General features: G+C 46.4%; 1 protein-coding gene across 1 annotated transcript; it reads right to left on the reverse strand.

Moving 5' to 3' along the window:
- On the reverse strand, positions 1-23,746 carry LOC149275850 (E3 ubiquitin-protein ligase HUWE1-like). The gene is made up of 23 exons (XM_089504243.1): positions 23,728-23,746; positions 23,417-23,488; positions 23,140-23,267; positions 22,799-22,939; positions 22,267-22,372; positions 21,714-21,815; positions 21,465-21,545; positions 21,007-21,113; positions 20,486-20,663; positions 19,908-19,999; positions 19,435-19,646; positions 19,177-19,234; positions 18,788-18,964; positions 17,482-17,727; positions 17,240-17,373; positions 17,010-17,110; positions 16,494-16,679; positions 15,988-16,204; positions 15,688-15,810; positions 15,079-15,316; positions 787-1,014; positions 503-625; positions 1-84 (listed from the first exon to the last, which is right to left on the reverse strand). The coding sequence occupies exons 1-23, from the start codon at positions 23,744-23,746 to the stop codon at positions 1-3; spliced, it is 3,153 nt and encodes a 1,050-aa protein (XP_089360369.1).

Genomic DNA, 23,746 nt, shown 5'->3' on the forward strand with positions numbered 1-23,746 from the left:
TTAAGTCTTCGGCCGGCCCTTATCTTGTCCCAACGACATGGCAATGGCTCTCAGCATCTGATCTTCCTCTGATATACTCAAGTCCTGCAGAGCAACAACAGATACCCGTGAGCTGGGCTGCTCTGCAGAATGGAATCAAGAACCCGGTGGAGCTCGGGAACGCTGGAGTAGAATGGGGAAGAGGGAAGCTACTGCAGCTCGGCCAGGGGAACCAATCTTTCAATGACAGGGAGACGGGCCAACCTTTTCTACTCTGGCTACTGCCCCTCTTCAAATTTTAGTCAGTTGTCTATGACTTGACTAGGACCGCCTGCACTATCACACGCGTGTGCTACATCTAACCTGTATAGCGGCACGGAGAAGCCTGCGGTAGAAAGGGGAAAGGAATGGACGACAGGGAAGGAGATGTGATGAGGATACAGGAGGGAAGCAGAACCGAACCACACTCATGTGAAGGGTCGGGGGGGAATAAGTTGAGGAAACGTTCACCCTGCACACTTACCCGTACAACTCCACCAATGAGAGGAGGAGGGTGGGTGAGGAGGTACTCTGTGGCTTGCTCCATGGTACTGGTGTTAAGCAAAGCTTCCATGGCATGTTCCCGCGTGAATCCCATATCAATGAGCTATAGAGAGACGATTGTATGGTTAGGAGACGGCATTCAGTCTAATCAGCAGAAGCAGCATGCTGACAACACTTGTTCCAATTTCAGCTGACAGCTACAATGTAAAAGGTTTACTTAAGGCCAAGATTGCCGCAGACAAGAAACTAAAGTACTACTCCCACCTGCTGAAGTTGTTGCTCGTTCACTTGAGGCTCTCGCCTCGCTCCACTTTCGTCTTGCTGACCCTCTTCTTCCCGACTACCCTCACGCTCTTTGCTCAGCCGCTCACGAATCACTGGCTCCCCTCGCAGTATGTGGCATAAGATAGCTAGCATGGACTCAGCCATACGACCACCATATACTTTTAAAGGTTTTCTATTCCAAAGGTTCTTGATGCAGGTGAAGGCTGCCTGTAAGCGACAAAATATGGAATACTGTTAGGTACACTGATCACAGCCAAACAAAGATTCCAAGGCGCAGGTAGATACCATATCCCAACAGCAGCAGGAAAGGTGTAATTTTTACCTTTTGCGTGACTACTAGACTTGGGCACCAGGGGGCTCTTCGTGTTCGTCTTCGTGCTCGTCTTCGGGGAAAAAAAAATCTTCGTATTCCGCGAATATTCGCCCGTTCCTGTCTTCTCTTCGGGCGAATATTCGCGGACATTCTTCGTGCTCGTTTAATCTTCGTTTTCCTCCTGGTTGCCTAGCAGGGGTTAATACGGGGTTAATAACACATCACAGCAGCAGCAGCTGCCGTGAAGGTACGTGTGTGCAGCTCTATTGGTCGTTTCGGCAGGGGGCTGGTCTGGCATCAACGAGTGAATTGCAGAACTGCAGAATGCACTTCATTCGTTGATGGCAGGCGAGCCCCCTGCCGAAACGACCAATAGAGTTGCACACACATACCGAGGTGTACTGTCCATAGATGTTTAATAAAAGAATAGGGAATATTTTACATTTTTAAATTGATTTTGGACCACTTTACATGCCTAACATTTGCTACCTATTTACAATGGCATACTTTGCAACAACCCAACTTACTTATTGGACAGGACTGGAAAATAGCAGGACTGTCCACCAAAATCTTGGGTGTGTTGGCAGGTATGCTGATGGAAAAATGTTGGACAAGAACTAAAAAATAGCTTAGGGTTAATGTACGGTTATGTTTAAGATTAGTAGCAGTGCACTGGTTTGGTTAAAGATGGATTATGTCTAAATAATAATAATTTAATTTTAATGTTTTTTTTAAAAAAAAAATAGGGGTTTATTTAAATGTATTTTAAAGTTAGATTTATTATTTAGTACTTGATTATATTTATTAAATGTTTATAGTAGCGTTACCTACCGAGCTATAACTACCTATGTGTATTTGCATTTTGCATACCTAGTTTAGCTAAATTAGATGGGACAGGACTGGAAAAAAGCAGGACTGTCCCTGAAAAAGTTGGGTCTGTTGGCAGGTATGTGGATGGAAAAATGTTATAGGGTGAAGTGTGAGTTATAGTGTTAATGTAATGCTATTAGTGAGTGAAGGCCAGGGCAAATAACAAGGAAAAGGTCCTTGTGTTTTGTGCATTGTAAGTGTGTGTGTATGTGTGTTATGTGTGATGTCACTGTGTGTTATATGTGTTATATGTGTTATTGTGTGTGTTATGTTTGGTTGGTTGTGTATCAGAAGGAAAATAATGAAATGGAAAAGGAAATGGGAAAGGCAAATGAGTGGGCAATTGGCGACCCGCTCACCTGTTTCACCCCAGGGCAAAGCACCCAAACACTGTCAGTCTTAGACGTTTGGCAGCAGACTTCCAGAGCTCAGACACAAGGCCCTAGCGTAAGCTGGCCACTCCGGCGGAGGTAGCAGGCGTTGCCACACCGCAAACAGAGGCAGCCAGGGGGGAGAAACTGCCCTTACCATTAGGGACATTTTGGGCATGACTCTAGCCAGGAAGCGAACTGGCAGAGAAGAGATGCTGGCACCACCACCAGCAGCAGCATTGAAAAGGCGAATGAGTGGGCAATTGGCGACCCACTCACCTGTTTCACCCCAGGGCAAAGCACCCAAACACTGTCAGTCTTAGACGTTTGGCAGCAGACTTCCAGAGCTCAGACACAAGGCCCTAGCGTAAGCTGGCCACTCCGGCGGAGGTAGCAGGCGTTGCCACACCGCAGACAGAGGCAGCCAGGGGGGAGAAACTGCCCTTACAATTAGGGACATTTGAGGCATGACACTAGCCAGGAAGCGAACTGGCAGAGAAGAGATGCTGGCACCACCACCAGCAGCAGCATTGAAAAGGCGAATGAGTGGGCAATTGGCGACCCACTCACCTGTTTCACCCCAGGGCAAAGCACCCAAACACTGTCAGTCTTAGACGTTTGGCAGCAGACTTCCAGAGCTCAGACACAAGGCCCTAGCGTAAGCTGGCCACTCCGGCGGAGGTAGCAGGCGTTGCCACACCGCAGACAGAGGCAGCCAGGGGGGAGAAACTGCCCTTACAATTAGGGACATTTGAGGCATGACACTAGCCAGGAAGCGAACTGGCAGAGAAGAGATGCTGGCACCACCACCAGCAGCAGCATTGAAAAGGCGAATGAGTGGGCAATTGGCGACCCACTCACCTGTTTCACCCCAGGGCAAAGCACCCAAACACTGTCAGTCTTAGACGTTTGGCAGCAGACTTCCAGAGCTCAGACACAAGGCCCTAGCGTAAGCTGGCCACTCCGGCGGAGGTAGCAGGCGTTGCCACACCGCAGACAGAGGCAGCCAGGGGGGAGAAACTGCCCTTACAATTAGGGACATTTTGGGCATGACTCTAGCCAGGAAGCGAACTGGCAGAGAAGAGATGCTGGCACCACCACCACCACCAGCAGCAGCATTGAAAAATGGGAAAGGCGAATGAGTGGGCAATTGGCGACCCACTCACCTGTTTCACCCCAGGGCAAAGCACCCAAACACTGTCAGTCTTAGACGTTTGGCAGCAGACTTCCAGAGCTCAGACACAAGGCCCTAGCGTAAGCTGGCCACTCCGGCGGAGGTAGCAGGCGTTGCCACACCGCAGACAGAGGCAGCCAGGGGGGAGAAACTGCCCTTACCATTAGGGACATTTGATTCATGACACTAGCCAGGAAGCGAACTGGCATCGAAGAGACACTGGCACCACCACCAGCAGCAGCAGCAGAATTGGGAAAGGCGAATGAGTGGGCAATTGGCGACCCACTCACCTGTTTCACCCCAGAGCAAAGCATCCAAACACTGTCAGTCCTTGGCGTTTGGGAGCGGACTTCCAGAGCTCAGACACAAGGCCCTAGCGTAAGCTGGCTACATTGGCGGAGGTAGCAGGCGTTGCCACACCGCAGCAAGTGCAACCAGGGGGGAGAAACTGCCCTTACCATAAGGGACATTTGAGGCATGACACTAGCCAGGAAGCGAACTGGCAGAGAAGAGACACTGGCACCACCACCAGCAGCAGCAGCATTGGAAAAGGCGAATGAGTGGGCAATTGACGACCCGCTCACCTGTTTCACCCCAGGGCAAAGCATCCAAAAACTGTCAGTCCTTGGCGTTTGGGAGCGGACTTCCAGAACTCAGACACAAGGCCCTAGCGTAAGCTGGCTACACCGGCGGAGGTAGCAGGCGTTGCCACACCGCAACAAGTGCAACCAGGGGGGAGAAACTACCCTTACCATCAGGGACATTCGAGGCATGACACTAGCCAGGAAGCGAACTGGCATTGAAGAGAGACACTGGCACCACCACCAGCAGCAGCAGAATTGGGAAAGGCGAATGAGTGGGCAATTGACGACCCGCTCACCTGTTTCACCCCAGGGCAAAGCATCCAAGCACTGTCAGTCCTTGGCGTTTGGGAGCAGACCTACAGAACTCAGACAGAAGGCCCTAGCATAAGCTAGCTACACCGGCGGAGGTAGCAGGCGTTGCCACACCGCAGCAAGTGCAACCAGGGGGGAGAAACTACCCTTTCCATTAGGGACATCTGAGGCATGATTTCAGCCAGGAAGCGAACTGGCAAAAGATACTGGCACCACCACCAGCAGCAGCGTTGGAAACGGAAAAAGGTGAATGAGTGGGCAATTGACGACCCACTCACCTGTTTCACCCCAGGGCAAAGCATCCAAAGACTGTCAGTCCTAGGCGTTTGGGAGCGGACTTACAGAGCTCAGACACTAGGCCCTAGCGTAAATTGGCTACACCAGCGGAGGTAGCAGGCATTGCCACACCGCAGCAAGTGCAACCAGGGGGAGAAACTACCTTAAACATTAGAGAGAAAAAATTTAACTTTCCAAGCTAAGAGCTGGGTAACCCAATTTGGGCAGATTGAATTTAAGAAAGGCAATCTGCTCCATCAGATGAGGTGCCATGCGTGAGCGCTGTGGACTCAGTATGTTTCCAGTCATAGAAAACACGCGCTCACTTTGAACAGTGGTTGGCGGACATGATAGAAGCTGCTGCGCAACCCATGAGAGTGCAGGCCACACACTCTTCTTTTCATCCCAGTAGCTAAGAGGATCAACATTAGGAGCAGAAGGAACTTCACAGAGGTAAAGTTTGACCATTTCAGTAGACTTGGGCACCAGGGGGCTCTTCGTGTTCGTCTTCGTGCTCGTCTTCGGGGAAAAAAAAATCTTCGTATTCCGCGAATATTCGCCCGTTCCTGTCTTCTCTTCGGGCGAATATTCGCGGACATTCTTCGTGCTCGTTTAATCTTCGTTTTCCTCCTGGTTGCCTAGCAGGGGTTAATACGGGGTTAATAACACATCACAGCAGCAGCAGCTGCCGTGAAGGTACGTGTGTGCAGCTCTATTGGTCGTTTCGGCAGGGGGCTGGTCTGGCATCAACGAGTGAATTGCAGAACTGCAGAATGCACTTCATTCGTTGATGGCAGGCGAGCCCCCTGCCGAAACGACCAATAGAGTTGCACACACATACCGAGGTGTACTGTCCATAGATGTTTAATAAAAGAATAGGGAATATTTTACATTTTTAAATTGATTTTGGACCACTTTACATGCCTAACATTTGCTACCTATTTACAATGGCATACTTTGCAACAACCCAACTTACTTATTGGACAGGACTGGAAAATAGCAGGACTGTCCACCAAAATCTTGGGTGTGTTGGCAGGTATGCTGATGGAAAAATGTTGGACAAGAACTAAAAAATAGCTTAGGGTTAATGTACGGTTATGTTTAAGATTAGTAGCAGTGCACTGGTTTGGTTAAAGATGGATTATGTCTAAATAATAATAATTTAATTTTAATGTTTTTTTAAAAAAAAAAATAGGGGTTTATTTAAATGTATTTTAAAGTTAGATTTATTATTTAGTACTTGATTATATTTATTAAATGTTTATAGTAGCGTTACCTACCGAGCTATAACTACCTATGTGTATTTGCATTTTGCATACCTAGTTTAGCTAAATTAGATGGGACAGGACTGGAAAAAAGCAGGACTGTCCCTGAAAAAGTTGGGTCTGTTGGCAGGTATGTGGATGGAAAAATGTTATAGGGTGAAGTGTGAGTTATAGTGTTAATGTAATGCTATTAGTGAGTGAAGGCCAGGGCAAATAACAAGGAAAAGGTCCTTGTGTTTTGTGCATTGTAAGTGTGTGTGTATGTGTGTTATGTGTGATGTCACTGTGTGTTATATGTGTTATATGTGTTATTGTGTGTGTTATGTTTGGTTGGTTGTGTATCAGAAGGAAAATAATGAAATGGAAAAGGAAATGGGAAAGGCAAATGAGTGGGCAATTGGCGACCCGCTCACCTGTTTCACCCCAGGGCAAAGCACCCAAACACTGTCAGTCTTAGACGTTTGGCAGCAGACTTCCAGAGCTCAGACACAAGGCCCTAGCGTAAGCTGGCCACTCCGGCGGAGGTAGCAGGCGTTGCCACACCGCAAACAGAGGCAGCCAGGGGGGAGAAACTGCCCTTACCATTAGGGACATTTTGGGCATGACTCTAGCCAGGAAGCGAACTGGCAGAGAAGAGATGCTGGCACCACCACCAGCAGCAGCATTGAAAAGGCGAATGAGTGGGCAATTGGCGACCCACTCACCTGTTTCACCCCAGGGCAAAGCACCCAAACACTGTCAGTCTTAGACGTTTGGCAGCAGACTTCCAGAGCTCAGACACAAGGCCCTAGCGTAAGCTGGCCACTCCGGCGGAGGTAGCAGGCGTTGCCACACCGCAGACAGAGGCAGCCAGGGGGGAGAAACTGCCCTTACAATTAGGGACATTTGAGGCATGACACTAGCCAGGAAGCGAACTGGCAGAGAAGAGATGCTGGCACCACCACCAGCAGCAGCATTGAAAAGGCGAATGAGTGGGCAATTGGCGACCCACTCACCTGTTTCACCCCAGGGCAAAGCACCCAAACACTGTCAGTCTTAGACGTTTGGCAGCAGACTTCCAGAGCTCAGACACAAGGCCCTAGCGTAAGCTGGCCACTCCGGCGGAGGTAGCAGGCGTTGCCACACCGCAGACAGAGGCAGCCAGGGGGGAGAAACTGCCCTTACAATTAGGGACATTTGAGGCATGACACTAGCCAGGAAGCGAACTGGCAGAGAAGAGATGCTGGCACCACCACCAGCAGCAGCATTGAAAAGGCGAATGAGTGGGCAATTGGCGACCCACTCACCTGTTTCACCCCAGGGCAAAGCACCCAAACACTGTCAGTCTTAGACGTTTGGCAGCAGACTTCCAGAGCTCAGACACAAGGCCCTAGCGTAAGCTGGCCACTCCGGCGGAGGTAGCAGGCGTTGCCACACCGCAGACAGAGGCAGCCAGGGGGGAGAAACTGCCCTTACAATTAGGGACATTTTGGGCATGACTCTAGCCAGGAAGCGAACTGGCAGAGAAGAGATGCTGGCACCACCACCACCACCACCAGCAGCATTGAAAAATTGGAAAGGCGAATGAGAGGGCAATTGGCGACCCGCTCACCTGTTTCACCCCAGGGCAAAGCACCCAAACACTGTCAGTCTTAGACGTTTGGCAGCAGACTTCCAGAGCTCAGACACAAGGCCCTAGCGTAAGCTGGCCACTCCGGCGGAGGTAGCAGGCGTTGCCACACCGCAGACAGAGGCAGCCAGGGGGGAGAAACTGCCCTTACAATTAGGGACATTTGAGGCATGACACTAGCCAGGAAGCGAACTGGCAGAGAAGAGATGCTGGCACCACCACCAGCAGCAGCATTGAAAAGGCGAATGAGTGGGCAATTGGCGACCCACTCACCTGTTTCACCCCAGGGCAAAGCACCCAAACACTGTCAGTCTTAGACGTTTGGCAGCAGACTTCCAGAGCTCAGACACAAGGCCCTAGCGTAAGCTGGCCACTCCGGCGGAGGTAGCAGGCGTTGCCACACCGCAGACAGAGGCAGCCAGGGGGGAGAAACTGCCCTTACAATTAGGGACATTTTGGGCATGACTCTAGCCAGGAAGCGAACTGGCAGAGAAGAGATGCTGGCACCACCACCACCACCAGCAGCAGCATTGAAAAATGGGAAAGGCGAATGAGTGGGCAATTGGCGACCCACTCACCTGTTTCACCCCAGGGCAAAGCACCCAAACACTGTCAGTCTTAGACGTTTGGCAGCAGACTTCCAGAGCTCAGACACAAGGCCCTAGCGTAAGCTGGCCACTCCGGCGGAGGTAGCAGGCGTTGCCACACCGCAGACAGAGGCAGCCAGGGGGGAGAAACTGCCCTTACCATTAGGGACATTTGATTCATGACACTAGCCAGGAAGCGAACTGGCATCGAAGAGACACTGGCACCACCACCAGCAGCAGCAGCAGAATTGGGAAAGGCGAATGAGTGGGCAATTGGCGACCCACTCACCTGTTTCACCCCAGAGCAAAGCATCCAAACACTGTCAGTCCTTGGCGTTTGGGAGCGGACTTCCAGAGCTCAGACACAAGGCCCTAGCGTAAGCTGGCTACATTGGCGGAGGTAGCAGGCGTTGCCACACCGCAGCAAGTGCAACCAGGGGGGAGAAACTGCCCTTACCATAAGGGACATTTGAGGCATGACACTAGCCAGGAAGCGAACTGGCAGAGAAGAGACACTGGCACCACCACCAGCAGCAGCAGCAGCAGCATTGGAAAAGGCGAATGAGTGGGCAATTGACGACCCGCTCACCTGTTTCACCCCAGGGCAAAGCATCCAAAAACTGTCAGTCCTTGGCGTTTGGGAGCGGACTTCCAGAACTCAGACACAAGGCCCTAGCGTAAGCTGGCTACACCGGCGGAGGTAGCAGGCGTTGCCACACCGCAACAAGTGCAACCAGGGGGGAGAAACTACCCTTACCATCAGGGACATTCGAGGCATGACACTAGCCAGGAAGCGAACTGGCATTGAAGAGAGACACTGGCACCACCACCAGCAGCAGCAGAATTGGGAAAGGCGAATGAGTGGGCAATTGACGACCCGCTCACCTGTTTCACCCCAGGGCAAAGCATCCAAGCACTGTCAGTCCTTGGCGTTTGGGAGCAGACCTACAGAACTCAGACACAAGGCCCTAGCGTAAGCTGGCTACACCGGCGGAGGTAGCAGGCGTTGCCACACCGCAGCAAGTGCAACCAGGGGGGAGAAACTACCCTTACCATCAGGGACATTCGAGGCATGACACTAGCCAGGAAGCGAACTGGCATTGAAGAGAGACACTGGCACCACCACCAGCAGCAGCAGAATTGGGAAAGGCGAATGAGTGGGCAATTGACGACCCGCTCACCTGTTTCACCCCAGGGCAAAGCAACCAAGCACTGTCAGTCCTTGGCGTTTGGGAGCAGACCTACAGAACTCAGACAGAAGGCCCTAGCATAAGCTAGCTACACCGGCGGAGGTAGCAGGCGTTGCCACACCGCAGCAAGTGCAACCAGGGGGGAGAAACTACCCTTTCCATTAGGGACATCTGAGGCATGATTTCAGCCAGGAAGCGAACTGGCAAAAGATACTGGCACCACCACCAGCAGCAGCGTTGGAAACGGAAAAAGGTGAATGAGTGGGCAATTGACGACCCACTCACCTGTTTCACCCCAGGGCAAAGCATCCAAAGACTGTCAGTCCTAGGCGTTTGGGAGCGGACTTACAGAGCTCAGACACTAGGCCCTAGCGTAAATTGGCTACACCAGCGGAGGTAGCAGGCATTGCCACACCGCAGCAAGTGCAACCAGGGGGAGAAACTACCTTAAACATTAGAGAGAAAAAATTTAACTTTCCAAGCTAAGAGCTGGGTAACCCAATTTGGGCAGATTGAATTTAAGAAAGGCAATCTGCTCCATCAGATGAGGTGCCATGCGTGGGCGCTGTGGACTCAGTATGTTTCCAGTCATAGAAAACACGCGCTCACTTTGAACAGTGGTTGGCGGACATGATAGAAGCTGCTGCGCAACCCATGAGAGTGCAGGCCACACACTCTTCTTTTCATCCCAGTAGCTAAGAGGATCAACATTAGGAGCAGAAGGAACTTCACAGAGGTAAAGTTTGACCATTTCAGCAGCACTACTCTCCTTTCTGCTGCTAGCTCTGTCAGATGGTCCAACTATACTGCCAAGTGCCTCTTCCCAAAACGCAGCTGCTCCACTCAGCTGTGTTGTGCTGCTTGTGGCACTGCTGCTGATGCTGCTGCTAGGGGTAGCAGACCACATCATCTCTTCCTCCTCCTGCACCTCACCCTCCTCGGACAGCATTCCCATTTTACGCTGCCAGTCACGCACCTTGTTGACCAATTGCTCCCGGTAGCTACTGAGAACATTGAATTTCAAAGCTAGCTTTCCCTTAATTCTTGGATCACAAAGGCACGCTAGCATCATTTCGGGACTCTCTTCCATTCGCTTGCGAAGGTGTACTTTTAGCAGATCCTTCAGCTTCCTGACTATGGGTGCTACGTCAGGATGTAGAGTGCCACCTTGAACAGCCTCACGGTTTCCAAGGAACACATCCATCTTGCTGCCTAGATGGGAGAACACAGGGATTACCTGGGCCAGACTGGCAGTGTTTGAGCTTAAATTTTCTGTGGCATCCCTGAATGGTTTAAGGACTGCCACTAGCTGGGCGATCACTGTCCAATCCTCCCTATTCAATGGAGAGGTAATCCCAATATTGTGCTCTGAGGCAAGATTATGGATTGCCCTCTGCTGCTCCAAAATCCTCTCTAGCATGTCTAACGTGGAGTTCCACCGTGTACTGACATCCTGACGTAGGCAGTGTACGGGAAGACCTGACCTCGCCTGCTCTTCCCTCAAAAGTTGGCTAGCCTTAACACTATGGTGAAAGTGCCCAGCGATCTTTCTGCAGCGGGACAGAACTACTGCTGCCACATTAGTTCCTTCTGACATTGCTGCCTTCACTACAAGATGGATGATGTGGGCTGCACAGCGCACACCAACAATATGACCATCTCGCAGCGCTTTCACCATATTGGCACCTCCGTCAGTTACCACAAAACCAACTTCAACATTGGTGCCCGCCTCTGCTCCCACCCAAAGGCTAAACATTTTCCTAATCGCATGCAGAATATTTTGGGAAGTGTGCTTTTCATCCATCACTTCTGCATGGAGAAGGAATGATCGGTAGCCTGCTGCAGCAACTTCCTTAGACACACCGGGCTGCCACCAGTGTGCTGTCAAAGAAAGAAAGGCATGCTGGGCGCTAGGTGCACTCCACAAATCTGTAGTGAAATGAACACACTGACCAGCAGCCTTGGAAAGCTCCTCTTTCACTGCTGCAACACAGGACCGATACAGCGAGGGGACAATGTTCCTGCTGAAAGTGGAACGTGACGGAACTGTGTATTGTGGAGCCACAGCCGCCATCAATTGTTTGAAAGGCTCCCCTTCAATCATGGAGAAGGATGCCCCTCCAACAGCAATGAACTGACCAATAAGTCGCGTTACTTTATTGGCCTGCTGTTTGGGCATCGTTCTCTTGGAGTGGAATGCCCCAAATTCTTCCAGGGTGGGCTGGGCATGCAGTGCTCCAACCTGCCTTGGTCTCTGGCTGCCAGCACTAGTTGCTGCTGCTGCTGCTGCTGCTGCTATTGGCTCAGAAGAAGAAGCTGTTGGGGTTTTTCCACGGCCACCAGCTATGCTGCCTGCACTAAGTTTTACCTCTGCATCTTTCCCCAATAGCACAGCGTTGTGTTGAGTGCTGAGGTGATGCTTCATGCTAGCACTGGTAAAATGGCCAGACACTTTCCCTCTGCTTATTAGCTTCCCACAATGTTTGCACTTTCCATAGCGCCCTTCTTCAACATTTTCAAAGTGCTCCCAAATTGGGGCGCGCATAGCCTTGGAGTGTGCCTTGGGTGCTGCTCTTACTGCTCGGGGTGGATGAACAGAGGCAGAACTAGTGGTGGTGGGACTGGTGGTAACAGTACTGGCCATAGTGGGACTGCTAATTGCTTTAGATTTGCTAGGTTTTGCTGCTGCTGCTGGTGGTGGTGATGGTGATGATCGTAGCGGAGAAGGTGGAGGCTCAGGGGAAAATTGTGCACTAGTCATTTGGACACTGCTCCCTGAGGAATCTGATTCCTGACCACTCATCTCCTCTACTTCCTCTGGCTCATAGTCTAGCTCTTCATTAGCCAGATCGAATGGAATTCCTGCTAGGCTGGAGCTAAGACTGATATCGTCGTGAGACTCGTGACTAGTAGTAGTGCGAGCAGGAAGAATAGACTCTGCACTTGGCCTCTCAGTCTCAGGCTCCTCTGCTACCTCGCTAGGTGGAGTTCCACTATGTGTAGCCCTCTCTCTAACTGTCTTTACAAAAATTTTGTAAGGACTTGGTGGCTTGCTAGAGGTACTAGGAGGACATGGCGTGGCGGTACCAGTGGGAACAGTAGGCGCAGCACTAGTGGTGGTAGAGGCGGGGGTGGTGGTGGTGGTGGTTTTCCCTACAAAGGAATGAGATCGCTTTGGTTTGGGACCCCTCTGAGTCTTGCTGCTAATTTGGCTCTGCTTGGTACCTTGCATGCTGCTGGTGGATGGGGAAGATGCTGCTTGGGGCAAAAGGCACTTCTTTTTAGTCACTGGGCTGGTACTACTTGTGCTACCCTTTAACTTTGAACGTGCTTCTGGTGCTTTAGGCTTTCCGTAAAAAACCATAGAGCTTGTGGGCCTAGCCGCACTACTACTGCCTGCTTTTGGTGCCTTTCCTTTACTTGATGATCCTTCAAGCAATGCTTCCCCAAATGATAAGCGAGAGCTTGGCCTACTTGGCCGACTAGACTGACGCAAAGGCTGCATCTTAGAGCTGGTGGTGGTGCTGGTGGTGGTGCTGGTGGTGCTGGTGGTGGTGGTAGATGGAGCTTGTCCCTCCTTAGTCCCAAAAGGAGGATCCATTTCAAATTTTGTGTTGTGTGTGTAGTGTAGTGTAGTGTAGTGTAGTGTAGTGTTTAAAAAACTATAAAAAAAAAAAAAATAAAATAAAAATAAAAAAAAGGAAAAACGAATTAAAGACAAAAAAATTAGAGGAAGTTCTCTTCAGTGCTACTGCTTAAAAAGTTAAACTATGCACTACTGCACTGTGCTGTGTGCAATCTGCCAAAATCCTAAAGTTATTGAAATTATTAACTCAAGATTAACTATTTAATAACTAGCAGTATTTTATTTTTAATTTGAATTTACACGGACCTAAGAGCTTAGCCTACCACTATGCTAGCCTAAAGCTATATTTCCTTACTATAAGTCTACCTCTAGGCAGACGCTCTCAAACCCACTAAGCTAAAGTGAGGTTAAATCAGATTCAGTATATGATTTATTAATTAATATTAAGTTATATAATATTAATAGATTAGAACTAATTTACTTATATATTATGTATTATAGATAGAAGAATATAGATTATGAATTAGAATTTAGAATTAGAATTACTTATATTATAGATTATGAATTAGAATATTATTATTTATAATATATTATAGATTAAGATTAAAGAAGATTAGAATTATTTTAGTACTACAGCTAGTAGCTTGAAGCTTTGCTTAGTACAGCTCGTCACAGTCAATTTTTCTTGAAAAGAATTAGAAATAAAATAAAATGTCACAGCAAAACAGTTATCTTCACTGCTTGCTGCACTCACTAGCCCAACAAGTTCACTTCACTGATGGACTAAGGTGAGCAAAACACTAAGGGTACTTTTAATAAAATTGAAATAAAATGTAAAATAAATGAGAAAATCTTTGCAAAACATTTAACGTCACTGCTTGCTGATCAAAAAAAAACACAGCACTTATGCGGCTGCACTCACTAGCCCAACAAGTTCACTTCACTGATGGACTGAGGTGAGCAAAACAAATGAAATAAAATGAAAGATTAATTAAGAAAAATTGACTTGGTCTCTTACTGTTGCTAAAACAAAGCACAAACTATAGAGCTGCAGCACCAGTACTAATAAGATTAGCTGAACTATACGCTAGTAGTAATTAATTAATATTATTACTTTTATTTATAGCTAATTTAATTAACTATTAAGATAAGAAAGAATTAGAGAATTATTGATATTACTGATTTTAGATTAGACACTAGTAGATGTTCTGAATGTCTACAGTACACTCTACACTAGTATACTATTACTAACTATAACTGACAAATATATATATAATTTTATAATGAATTCAATTATTAATTATATTAATTAATATTACTGATTTTAAATTAGACACTAGTAGATGAATGTCTACAGTACACTCTACACTAGTATACTATAGTATATATATATATATATGACTGACAAATATATATATATATATATAATATTATAATGAACTATTAAATTATAGATTCTATTAAATTGTAATTTATAAATTCTATTTAATTTATTTAAGCAGGACAGGCAATAGGCACTAGTGCCAGCCCAGGGCAAGGGCACCCCAGTGCCACTGAGGCACTGGGTGCACTGTCAACTCAACAGCACTTACACTAAAGTTGATGACAAATTAATTTTAAAAAAATTAAATTAATCAAATTATTATTATTAAATATATTAATTAAGTAGCACTGAAGTGAGGATGAAGTACACAGTGAGAAATGGCAGGCTAAGGCTTACCAGTCTCACACAGAACAGAACAATCTCTCTCTGTAACGCTCGGATGCAGCACAGCAGTGTTGCCAAAGCAGTCACAGCGAAAAATGAATGGATCTCTCAGGCAAGCTCTGGTCTTATAAAGGCGCCTTCAGAATTCAAAAAACAGCAGCACAGGCATTGGACGAGACCCTTAGCGTTACGTCACAAGAGTGAGCTGATTGGACAGACGAGGATCAGCTCACTCCTGTTTGAAATTTTGGCGGTTGCGCGGCAAAAACGAAGACGATCACGAAGAATCTTCGATTCTTCGTGATTGTGAGTCTTCGTCTTCGCCTACGGTTTGCCGGCACTGTATTCTGTTCTACGTTCCTTCGGAACGAACAAAAAAACGGCCTCTTCGTGCTCGTTTTCATGTTCGCCCGAAGACGAATGCACAAGTCTAGTGACTACAAGGAAGCGCAATGAGCTGAACTGAGGGTAGTTCTGTCCTCCGGGTAACTTGGTTGGTGGCAGGGAGTGAGGAGACTCCAGGACTGTGGTAGGATTTACCATCTTTTCCACCAGCATAAGCCAAGCATCCAGGAATTCGCCCGTGCCATCCGGCAGATCAGAGTGTTCCAAGCCCTCCGACACCGGCACTCTGCCACCCATAGAGAGGGCCCAGTTAAAGGTTCTAAATTTTAAAACAAATGTGTTAGAGTGAAAGTGTACGTTTTTTTTCAAAATGATGCTTCCAGATGTTTCATATGGACATTAAATCAAGGAACATTCTATTAACAAGTATAAAAGTAGTCACTGTGTTGGGAATGTATTGGCCAATTACACTAATGTAAACATACTTTTTCACCATTTACGTTCTAAAAATCAGCCAGTAGCAGGTAGAAGTCAGGTGCATGATGGGAAATGTGACGTTGAAGTATATGAAAACAAAAACATGTAACTTCCCCATTTGGAACGTGTTAAAGCAAAATATATTTCTGAAGCCTCGGAAAGTCTTTGTTCTGTCTCCCGTGAGTCGCTACAGGTAGCAGGCGGCTCACTTACTCAAAGAGAGCGTTGTGTCCACCGGAGCAGAGGAATTTCTGCAGCATAAGATGATACGGATATTTCCTCTCGTCAAACAACATGGGAGAGGTGAAGCCAACGGAGCAGATAAAAAAGGTTAACCTGAACAACACAGATGTACAATGTTAGACAAATCAAATTTAAAGAGACATCTTATATTTACCAGCCTATTACTATTTCTAATTAACCAAATCACCACCCAAAATCCAACATCCTTCAGTTAAGAGATTAATACAAAGCAAGCTTGTCACTTGTGAACGAGACCCGTGTAGCACAAACCTGAACCTGGGAGTTGGTGTGTATGGAGGAGGCTGCCACGAAAGTCCCTTCGTCAGTAACTTTGTGAGTGCGGACGCCGTAGAGCGCGCGGCTGGGGTCGGGGCTGTGGTGGTGCTGGCTGCATGGTGACTTCGCCTTTGGCGCACAGGAGACCCAACACAGAGTTTGACCAGTAGGCCAAAAAGTTCAGCCAGGGCACGACCGAGCCGCGAAGATGCTAAAAAAATAAAAACATAAATATGAATAAATAAATCAAAATAAAAATGATGTTATATTGTGCTCTACATATTAGATTTCTGCTTAAGGTTCATATCCATGCTTCTGTTAGTGTACTCTACTTTTTGGCAAGTATAGCAGGTACAAGCTTTATGAACTATTTGAAGGTTCATCAAGATCAGCCCTATCATACCCAGCATGTATTTTTATAAACTTATAAAAAAAAAAAAAATCTAAATCGATACGTAATTTAATAAACTACTTCCATGTAAAACATATTTTATAAATACCTGATAATAATGGTTTAATCTGTTTGATTCTGGCAGCCATTGCTGGGGTGATCTTTGGTTTCCCCTTGGGGTCCGACGCGCTGGTTTCATCTGTTTCCATGGGCGCCAACGCATCCCCATCAAGTCCAATACCTTCTAGTAAGCCGGTGGCTTCCTCACCGACAGCACTCACCTCGGGTTCACCTTCTGTAACACAGATACGATGGCTTATACATATAGAGTATACACTATACACTATATTAAAATATGCACTTCTGCATAAAATATTTAACTTTTTATACAAGAAATATAGTGAAAGTCATCCATGAAACCATGCAACAATATTGTAGATGCCTAATATCCAAGACAACTGTGCATAGATGTCTTAAAGAAATACTTATTATACCCTGGATATGTGGCCTTGTGTATAAAATATTTTACTTAAATATGTTACTTAATTGCCATATGTCATGGCACCGGGCCAGGTTTGAACCAGAAACATCTCAGAATGAGTTTAAGAAGTGTAAGAAAACATACCTGCCCTCTTTGTTCCCTGGGGCAAGGCACTTGCTGCCTTCTCCTCTTTGGGAGCCAACTTCTGCATGTCTGCCTGACCAAACTCACAGCCAGGTGGCAAGCTGTCAAAAAAAGTACAAGGTTGGTAAGTAAATGGCAGAACCTCGACTCAAATGTAGATTTCTGACCACAAACACTATGAAAAGCAAACAGTTCTGGGTATGGGAAATAGAAGAATCACATGCGCGTACCTGTTAGGAGTACAGAGAGACAGCAAAACAGTGCTTTCCCAAACAAGAGAGCAGTACAGCTGACTCAGCTTATTCAGAACATTGAGACCCAGTTGAGAACCCCACTGGTTGACAGAGATGGCACGGATCTCACTCTGTGGAGAAGAAAAGAAATATGGCAATTAAGAGCACGCAAAAACAACACCGCTGCCTCGGAAAACATGAAAACAAAATGTTTAGACCCATCCGGTCGGGGCCCTTACCTGTCCCACTCTGCACGTGTGTACAAACATCATGATGTATGCATGGGCTGCAGTTAATGCGTGGAGTAGGGGGGTAGCCTGAGCAGACAGAGTGGCATCTGCTACATTTCCAGCACATGCCAGCTCCCTTAACAGCACTGAGCCACCGGGGGCCTCAATAGGCCGATGCAATGGGTCCAGCGAGGAAAGAATGGAGTCCAGCTGGAGAAGCCCTTCTTGGAGAACCTTAGGCTCATGAGACAGAGTCTAGAAAGAGGGGAGATGTTGTCTATTAACAGTCCTGGAACTTCTGCTTGTATTTATTTTCTGGCCATTAACAAAAAACAGAACTACCGAGAATATAAACATCAAAGACATGATGATAATATAGTACTGGGCTGTCAGGGTCCGGCTACCCGTTGCGGTAACCGCCGGGGTCCGGCTACCCGTTGCGGTAACCGCCGGGGTCCGGCGACCCGATGCGGTACCCGCCGGGGTCCGGCGACCCGACGCGGTACCCGCCGGGGTCCGGCGACCCGACGCGGTCTCTTACCTGGATGCCCGCTACCCGCGGGCATCGGATCCGGCTTTTGCTAGGCGCGCGCGCGCGCGCCCTCTATTACCTTTATTGTTCCCCGAACAAGGTTCGCGGGAACTCGCCGCTGTAGCCTCCCACTCGGGGGCGGAGCTTCCCCCGAGCGGCAAGTTTAAAACCAAGCACTGAGCTTTGCTCAGTGCTCAGTTATTGTGCTTCCCTGCTACATCCTGAGTGCGCCTTCCTAGTGATTCTCCGTGTACCTACTTGGCTTTCCTTTGACCTCGCTCCTGCCTGACCCTTATCTACTAAACGGTTCGTGATTCCTGGCTCTCCTTTGACTACGGCTTTGCCTGACCCTTTTGTACCTCGTTGCCCGCTCGTGTACCGTACCTCGGCTTTTCCTGACAGCGTTGTTGGCCTTATCTGCTAAACGCCTCTGCCTGCATATTGAGCTCTGCTCCCTATTGAACTGGTCCTTCCTGATTCCTGCTCCTGACATGGGCTGACAGGTTGCCCAAGTATTACAGCATTTTGTGGCAGTACAGCTATGCTATAGACACTCGTTCGTAGATTTGGACCAGTATTTTTTGGGTTTTTTTTTTTTCTCTTTTAGGAGAACCCTCGCTGGGTCATCCAGCACAATGATTTTTAGCTACAACCCCATTGGCTGCAAGTAGGCTAGGATTTCTAGACATTTCTGCAGGTGGTCCAGATTGATCTGTCTGAGTCAATCAAGGCTTGGTGTTTAACAACCACGTATTAGAATAAATGGAAACAAATGTTACTTACCAATATTGATTTGCAGACACCTGCCACAGCTTGGCAGGCAGCAGAGGTAGGGAAGTCAATAGGTAGATTGGGCAGACCAAGGATGGTGACCAGAGGCAGGAGACCCTTCTGACTCACAAACTCCTGACAGTGATCGTCCGTTGTGTTATTACGTAGAATGGATTCCACAAATTTCATCTGTGAATTGGTAAGTTTTTCAAGTCATTTGGAAAATTCACAGATATGAGTAGCTTCGCATAAAATTTTACTGAAACATTATTTAAAAATCTTTGGTCCAATATTGTACCAAAATGGTTAAAATCAGGGTTGTAAATTTGTGGGCTATAATCGGGAGCCCTTGAGCCCTGCACTCTTACACATCGGCTCTATTACACTATTTCTAAACTCACCACGTTGAGAATATAATCCATCAGAGGAATCGGGATTCTCTCTTCAGTTCCCACAACACTATGAGAGAAAAGGCAAGTTAACATATGAGGTCCAGCAAGAGTTTAAGAATAAAAATTCAAGCTTATTAGATATGAGTCTCTTATTATAAATTATCTTAGTTTAACCCAGATTAATAACAGATTAATGTCTGATATGAAGTCTGGAACAAATCTTACAGGTCACAACTCCAGAGCTAGCAGCACACATGGTAAACTTACTGCGGACTTGGCTCAACTTCGCTCTGTTGGTTTGCAGTGAAGCTCTGTATTGCTTGAACCTCCTCTTCTTCCTCGTCCTCGCTAGAAGCCTCTTCGGCCGCGTGGTTCGAACGTGGTGGAGGAGCTGTGGCCGTGCCGTCAGCTTTCTGAATTGATGGCTTCTGACAAATATACTTCGGGTCCCTACCAAGATTGCATATTTCTTCTAAAATCTAAAAAAAAAAAAAAAAATGCAAAAAAGACTGAAGACATGCATGCCCAGTATCCATGACTATGAGTCAATTTGTTAATCTCCAGCAAAACAGACGTAAATCCAAATGGTTAAACACTTAAGAGGATCTAGAAAATGGCAAAGGGAAACCCGAATGTTCCAAGTCTGTGCAAGAACATCAAACAATCAATATTTAAACAAGTCGATAACCCCCTGCTAGGAAGCGCCCTACAAACCCCACCGGGACATGCAAACACCTTACCTTAATAATAGCGGTGGTAGCATCGGTTTTTAGTGTGGGCTGGTGCCTCATCAGTTCATCGACAGCACTGCCCAGGTTAGAGGCTGTATCGCCTGCAGGAGACCGGAGAGAGGTCAAAGCTGGAAGAGACCACGGGCCTCTTAATCCCTCGGCTAGAGACCTGAAGAGCGCTGATCTACACTGCATGCAGGTCTCTTCAGCAGGGGTTAGAGGAGGGTTAGGGAATTTTGGGGGGTGCCATTGACAGCTCATTCTGGTTAGGGGGCAAACATGTGGAAACAAATGGGAAACACTGGAGCTGCTAAATGGAAACACCAGTTAACTGAACAAAAGGTATTTTAAGCCAAGAAACCTTAATGCATAAGAATAAGTAAAGACCGTCCAAATGAGGACCACGTCTCCCATCAAGGAAAACCAGAATCAGGATTATAAAACCAGAAAGGGTCAGTAATCTATCACAAAACATGCACAATGAGTAGGGGGGACAGCCTGCATATACGAGTCATTAAATAGTCCTTTTGTCATGGAAGAATTTGGTCAGTCTTTTCTGCAACGCCGGTTGGTCAGCGTAGTCTTACCTAGAGGGTCTGAGCTCCTCCGCCTCCTCATGGCAGGGAGGTAATCGGGTGAAAGCAATACTTTGAAAAGCCGTTCAAAAGGTTGACATTGCACAAAGGACTGCAAGCCCCGGGCATTTAGACACAGGGCACTGAAGACATTGGGCAGAGAGCCTAGAACTTCCCTGGTTGCCGGAACCTGCAACAAAAAAAACACAAAACGGCGTCCTAGTATTTCAAAGGGAAATTAAACTGAAAACTTAATGCTGAAGGATATCAGTGTTTAGCCCAATTTGTTGCCCAAAAGTTTTTCTTTACTAAATCTTGTATTTTATGATATACATTACAATTAAACAAAAAGTTATTTAACCAACGGGTTTTTATGGTCACCGATATAAAATTTGATAGCACACAAGTATTTTCATCAGGTTATTAGATATAATTAAAAAACATGTTGTCATGTTGGTCACTCTTGGGGCAGATAAAATACAGCTGAACTGGGCAGCTTGATATTCTGATGACTCTGAAGTTTAATGACTTACATCTTTGATAAGGAGAGCATGAAGCATCACATCTGTTAAGCCATTGTCCTGAAGAGAAGACAGTAAAGACGGCTCTTGGAACACAAACACTGTTACTACTTCAGTAGCTACAGAAAGAACACAAAAATCAAGAGTCAGTCAAACGGCACAAATAGTCTGGGTCAATATCCACTACAGTTCTCATTAAATGAAGCAAGTATGCTATTTTTATTTGAAACACATAGCGATTCCATCCCAAACAGTTCTCAAGCTACAGGTTTCACGCTGAACCAAACTGATGACCACATCCCAATGTATAATATCACTGCTTACACATTTATCTATAGTCATGAATCTTCCCAGCAGACGGGCTTACAGTTCAGCTCCATTGTTTTATTGGAATGGCTAGCAGCGTTACTCACTGATAAAGCAATAAATTCACAAATAATAAAAAATGTGCAGGACCTGGGTTTACTTACCAAGTAAAAAAAGGGAAGGGCCGTAGTACTCGGCATTGCTGATTATGTGTTTCAGGGATGTGGGAAGAGTTCCATCCATCACTGAAAATAATATGATGTTAGTGATGCATAAGCAATAAGTGTGCCAACAGATGTACAGAATAATTTTGATGTAGATGGGGGTTCCAATGAGTTTATATTTACACACATACGGTTTCATGGTCAGTTTATGTCATGCACTAATTTGTCAACCATTTTATGAAGACCTACCATGACGAATACCATCTGAGAAGGCTGGATCCTGAATTGCCTTCTTCAAGAAATTCAGCATAGACTTCAAGAGAGCTGCTCTCTGGGGAATGCACTGCACTCCTGCAACATCAAATACAATCAGAAATGAAGTAAATGCACTTTGGGGGCCCTTATTTAGGCAGAAAAAATAAAATAAAAAAAACAGGAACTTAAAAGTCCGGTCAGTTACCTGAGCGGGTAGACCCTACACTCCCAGTGCTGAAGCTTGTACCAGGAGGACGCGAATCTGCAGAAGTGGAAGGTCCAGGACTGGGCTCCATTGCCACATCAGTAACTAAAATCAAGTAGAATGTAAACTTCAGGTACTTCTCAATCTCAGAACTTTGTAGATATTTTAAACATATTAAAACATGCTTTTCTCTATTGGGGTTAATCAGAAAAAATTAATCAGGTCTTGCAATACGAATGTTAAAAGAGGAACTACAGTGATTCTTGTAAGCTAAAACAAAAGCCTCAAACTCTCCAAGAAGTATTCAAGGATAAAAAAATGAAAAGGCTTTAAATGTCTTACCTTCCATATCTGTCTCCATCTCTTGACCCTCCTGAACAGTGCTAGGGCGTTGGTTTCTTGGTTTGATGACAAATGGGCACTCTTTCCTACACAGGTCAACTTCATGCTACAATTGAAAAGGCACACTGGCTATAAGAAAGACTAACTTGGTGTCCTAACAAGAGATCTACTACTTATACTGTGCTAAACACAGAAGTTATAACTAAAGCAAAAGGAGGATCATTAGGAATCTAAATATTTTCTGATTGTAGTTAAACGTCAATCAGGACAAGTTTTACTTTACTCATTTGCCAGGGGGAGTTTAATTCTGGCGTGTGACACAAAAAGAGGTATCAAGTGGGCTAGTGTCTTGCCAATGAAACATTTTTTAAAGCATGGTCTTTTGATTAAAATCCAAGCTTTAGAACACTGCAGAACATTAACTGAAACAGGGTTTGAAAAGACCATGGAATCCAAAGGACTTTAATATAACGCATGAGCAAAGCCTTAGATGAGAAGTGTTAACCCTTGAAAAAAACTGTTGTGAACTCACCTCTAATCTGTAAATAAATATGGTCAGACCACTGTGGGACTGAAAGGCTGCCATGTCCAAGTTTGTAATGAGGTCAACAACTCTCACAGCTCGCGTCACAAATGTGATCTGGTCCTGCTCGTCACCAAGGAACTTGATCACCTGAGATGTACAAAGATACATATATATATATATATTTTTCAGCATAGAGAAATGTGGAGAGCTATGGCCACAACGGCACATCTAAAGGATCTTTCGACTCAAGCCTTGCTATGAATACCTTGCACATACTACAAGTTTACCCTGAAAAAGCCAGCAATACGGAAATGGTAGGTTAGCATAAAACATTCCCACCGGCATACCTTTAGAAGTGCTTCCATCATGCCACCGGAAACCAGCGCTTCTCCGCCAGCGTCATAGCTGGCCAAGTGATACAAAAAGGAAAAGAGGGCAGTGGCAAACTCGTGTGGGTATGGATCCATGGTTGGGTCTACAAAAAGAAAAAAAATCCTATGAAAACAAAGCTCTTTCACTAACAGTTCTCACTTTTTGTTTCTGTTAAATGTGATTTATACAATAAGAGGCTAATCTATAAAATGGAGGGTATAAAATCAGGTATAAAATGAGGTCCCTACTCACCAATCACGGCCTGAATACAGTTACGGACTAAAACAGGGAGGAAGCCATGGTAGGAGGCAGTGCCAGTACAGTCTATGATGTGCAGAGTATGACATCATATATCATCACTTTTCTCATACCTGTATGAAGGAGAGCGGGGACCTCCTAAGGGTGGGGCCTGGGATGAAAGCTCCGCTTGCTCCATGTAAGGAATGCTGGGGCACTTTTTGGGTGGACAGAGGTTAAAACAAGACGTCTCTATATGCCCCTAAATATAAAGTCAAAAATGATTTAAAGGTGGGGTATATGCCGTAAGTAGGCACAGGGTGTACTGAGTGGGTGGCCATACAT

This window comes from Sceloporus occidentalis, unplaced genomic scaffold (assembly GCF_023333645.1).
Source record: "Sceloporus occidentalis isolate IW3139 unplaced genomic scaffold, rSceOcc1.0.p SCAF_262, whole genome shotgun sequence".
NCBI lineage: Eukaryota > Metazoa > Chordata > Lepidosauria > Squamata > Phrynosomatidae > Sceloporus > Sceloporus occidentalis.

Bases quoted from the DNA above. Each gene is read 5' to 3' on its own strand.
- LOC149275850 (XM_089504243.1), bottom strand. The intron at 23,268-23,416 runs GTGAGTAGGGAC...TTCTTTTTGTAG, and splicing joins CTGTATTCAGGCCGTGATTG to ACCCAACCATGGATCCATAC. The intron at 22,940-23,139 runs GTATGCCGGTGG...TGTACATCTCAG, and splicing joins TGATGGAAGCACTTCTAAAG to GTGATCAAGTTCCTTGGTGA.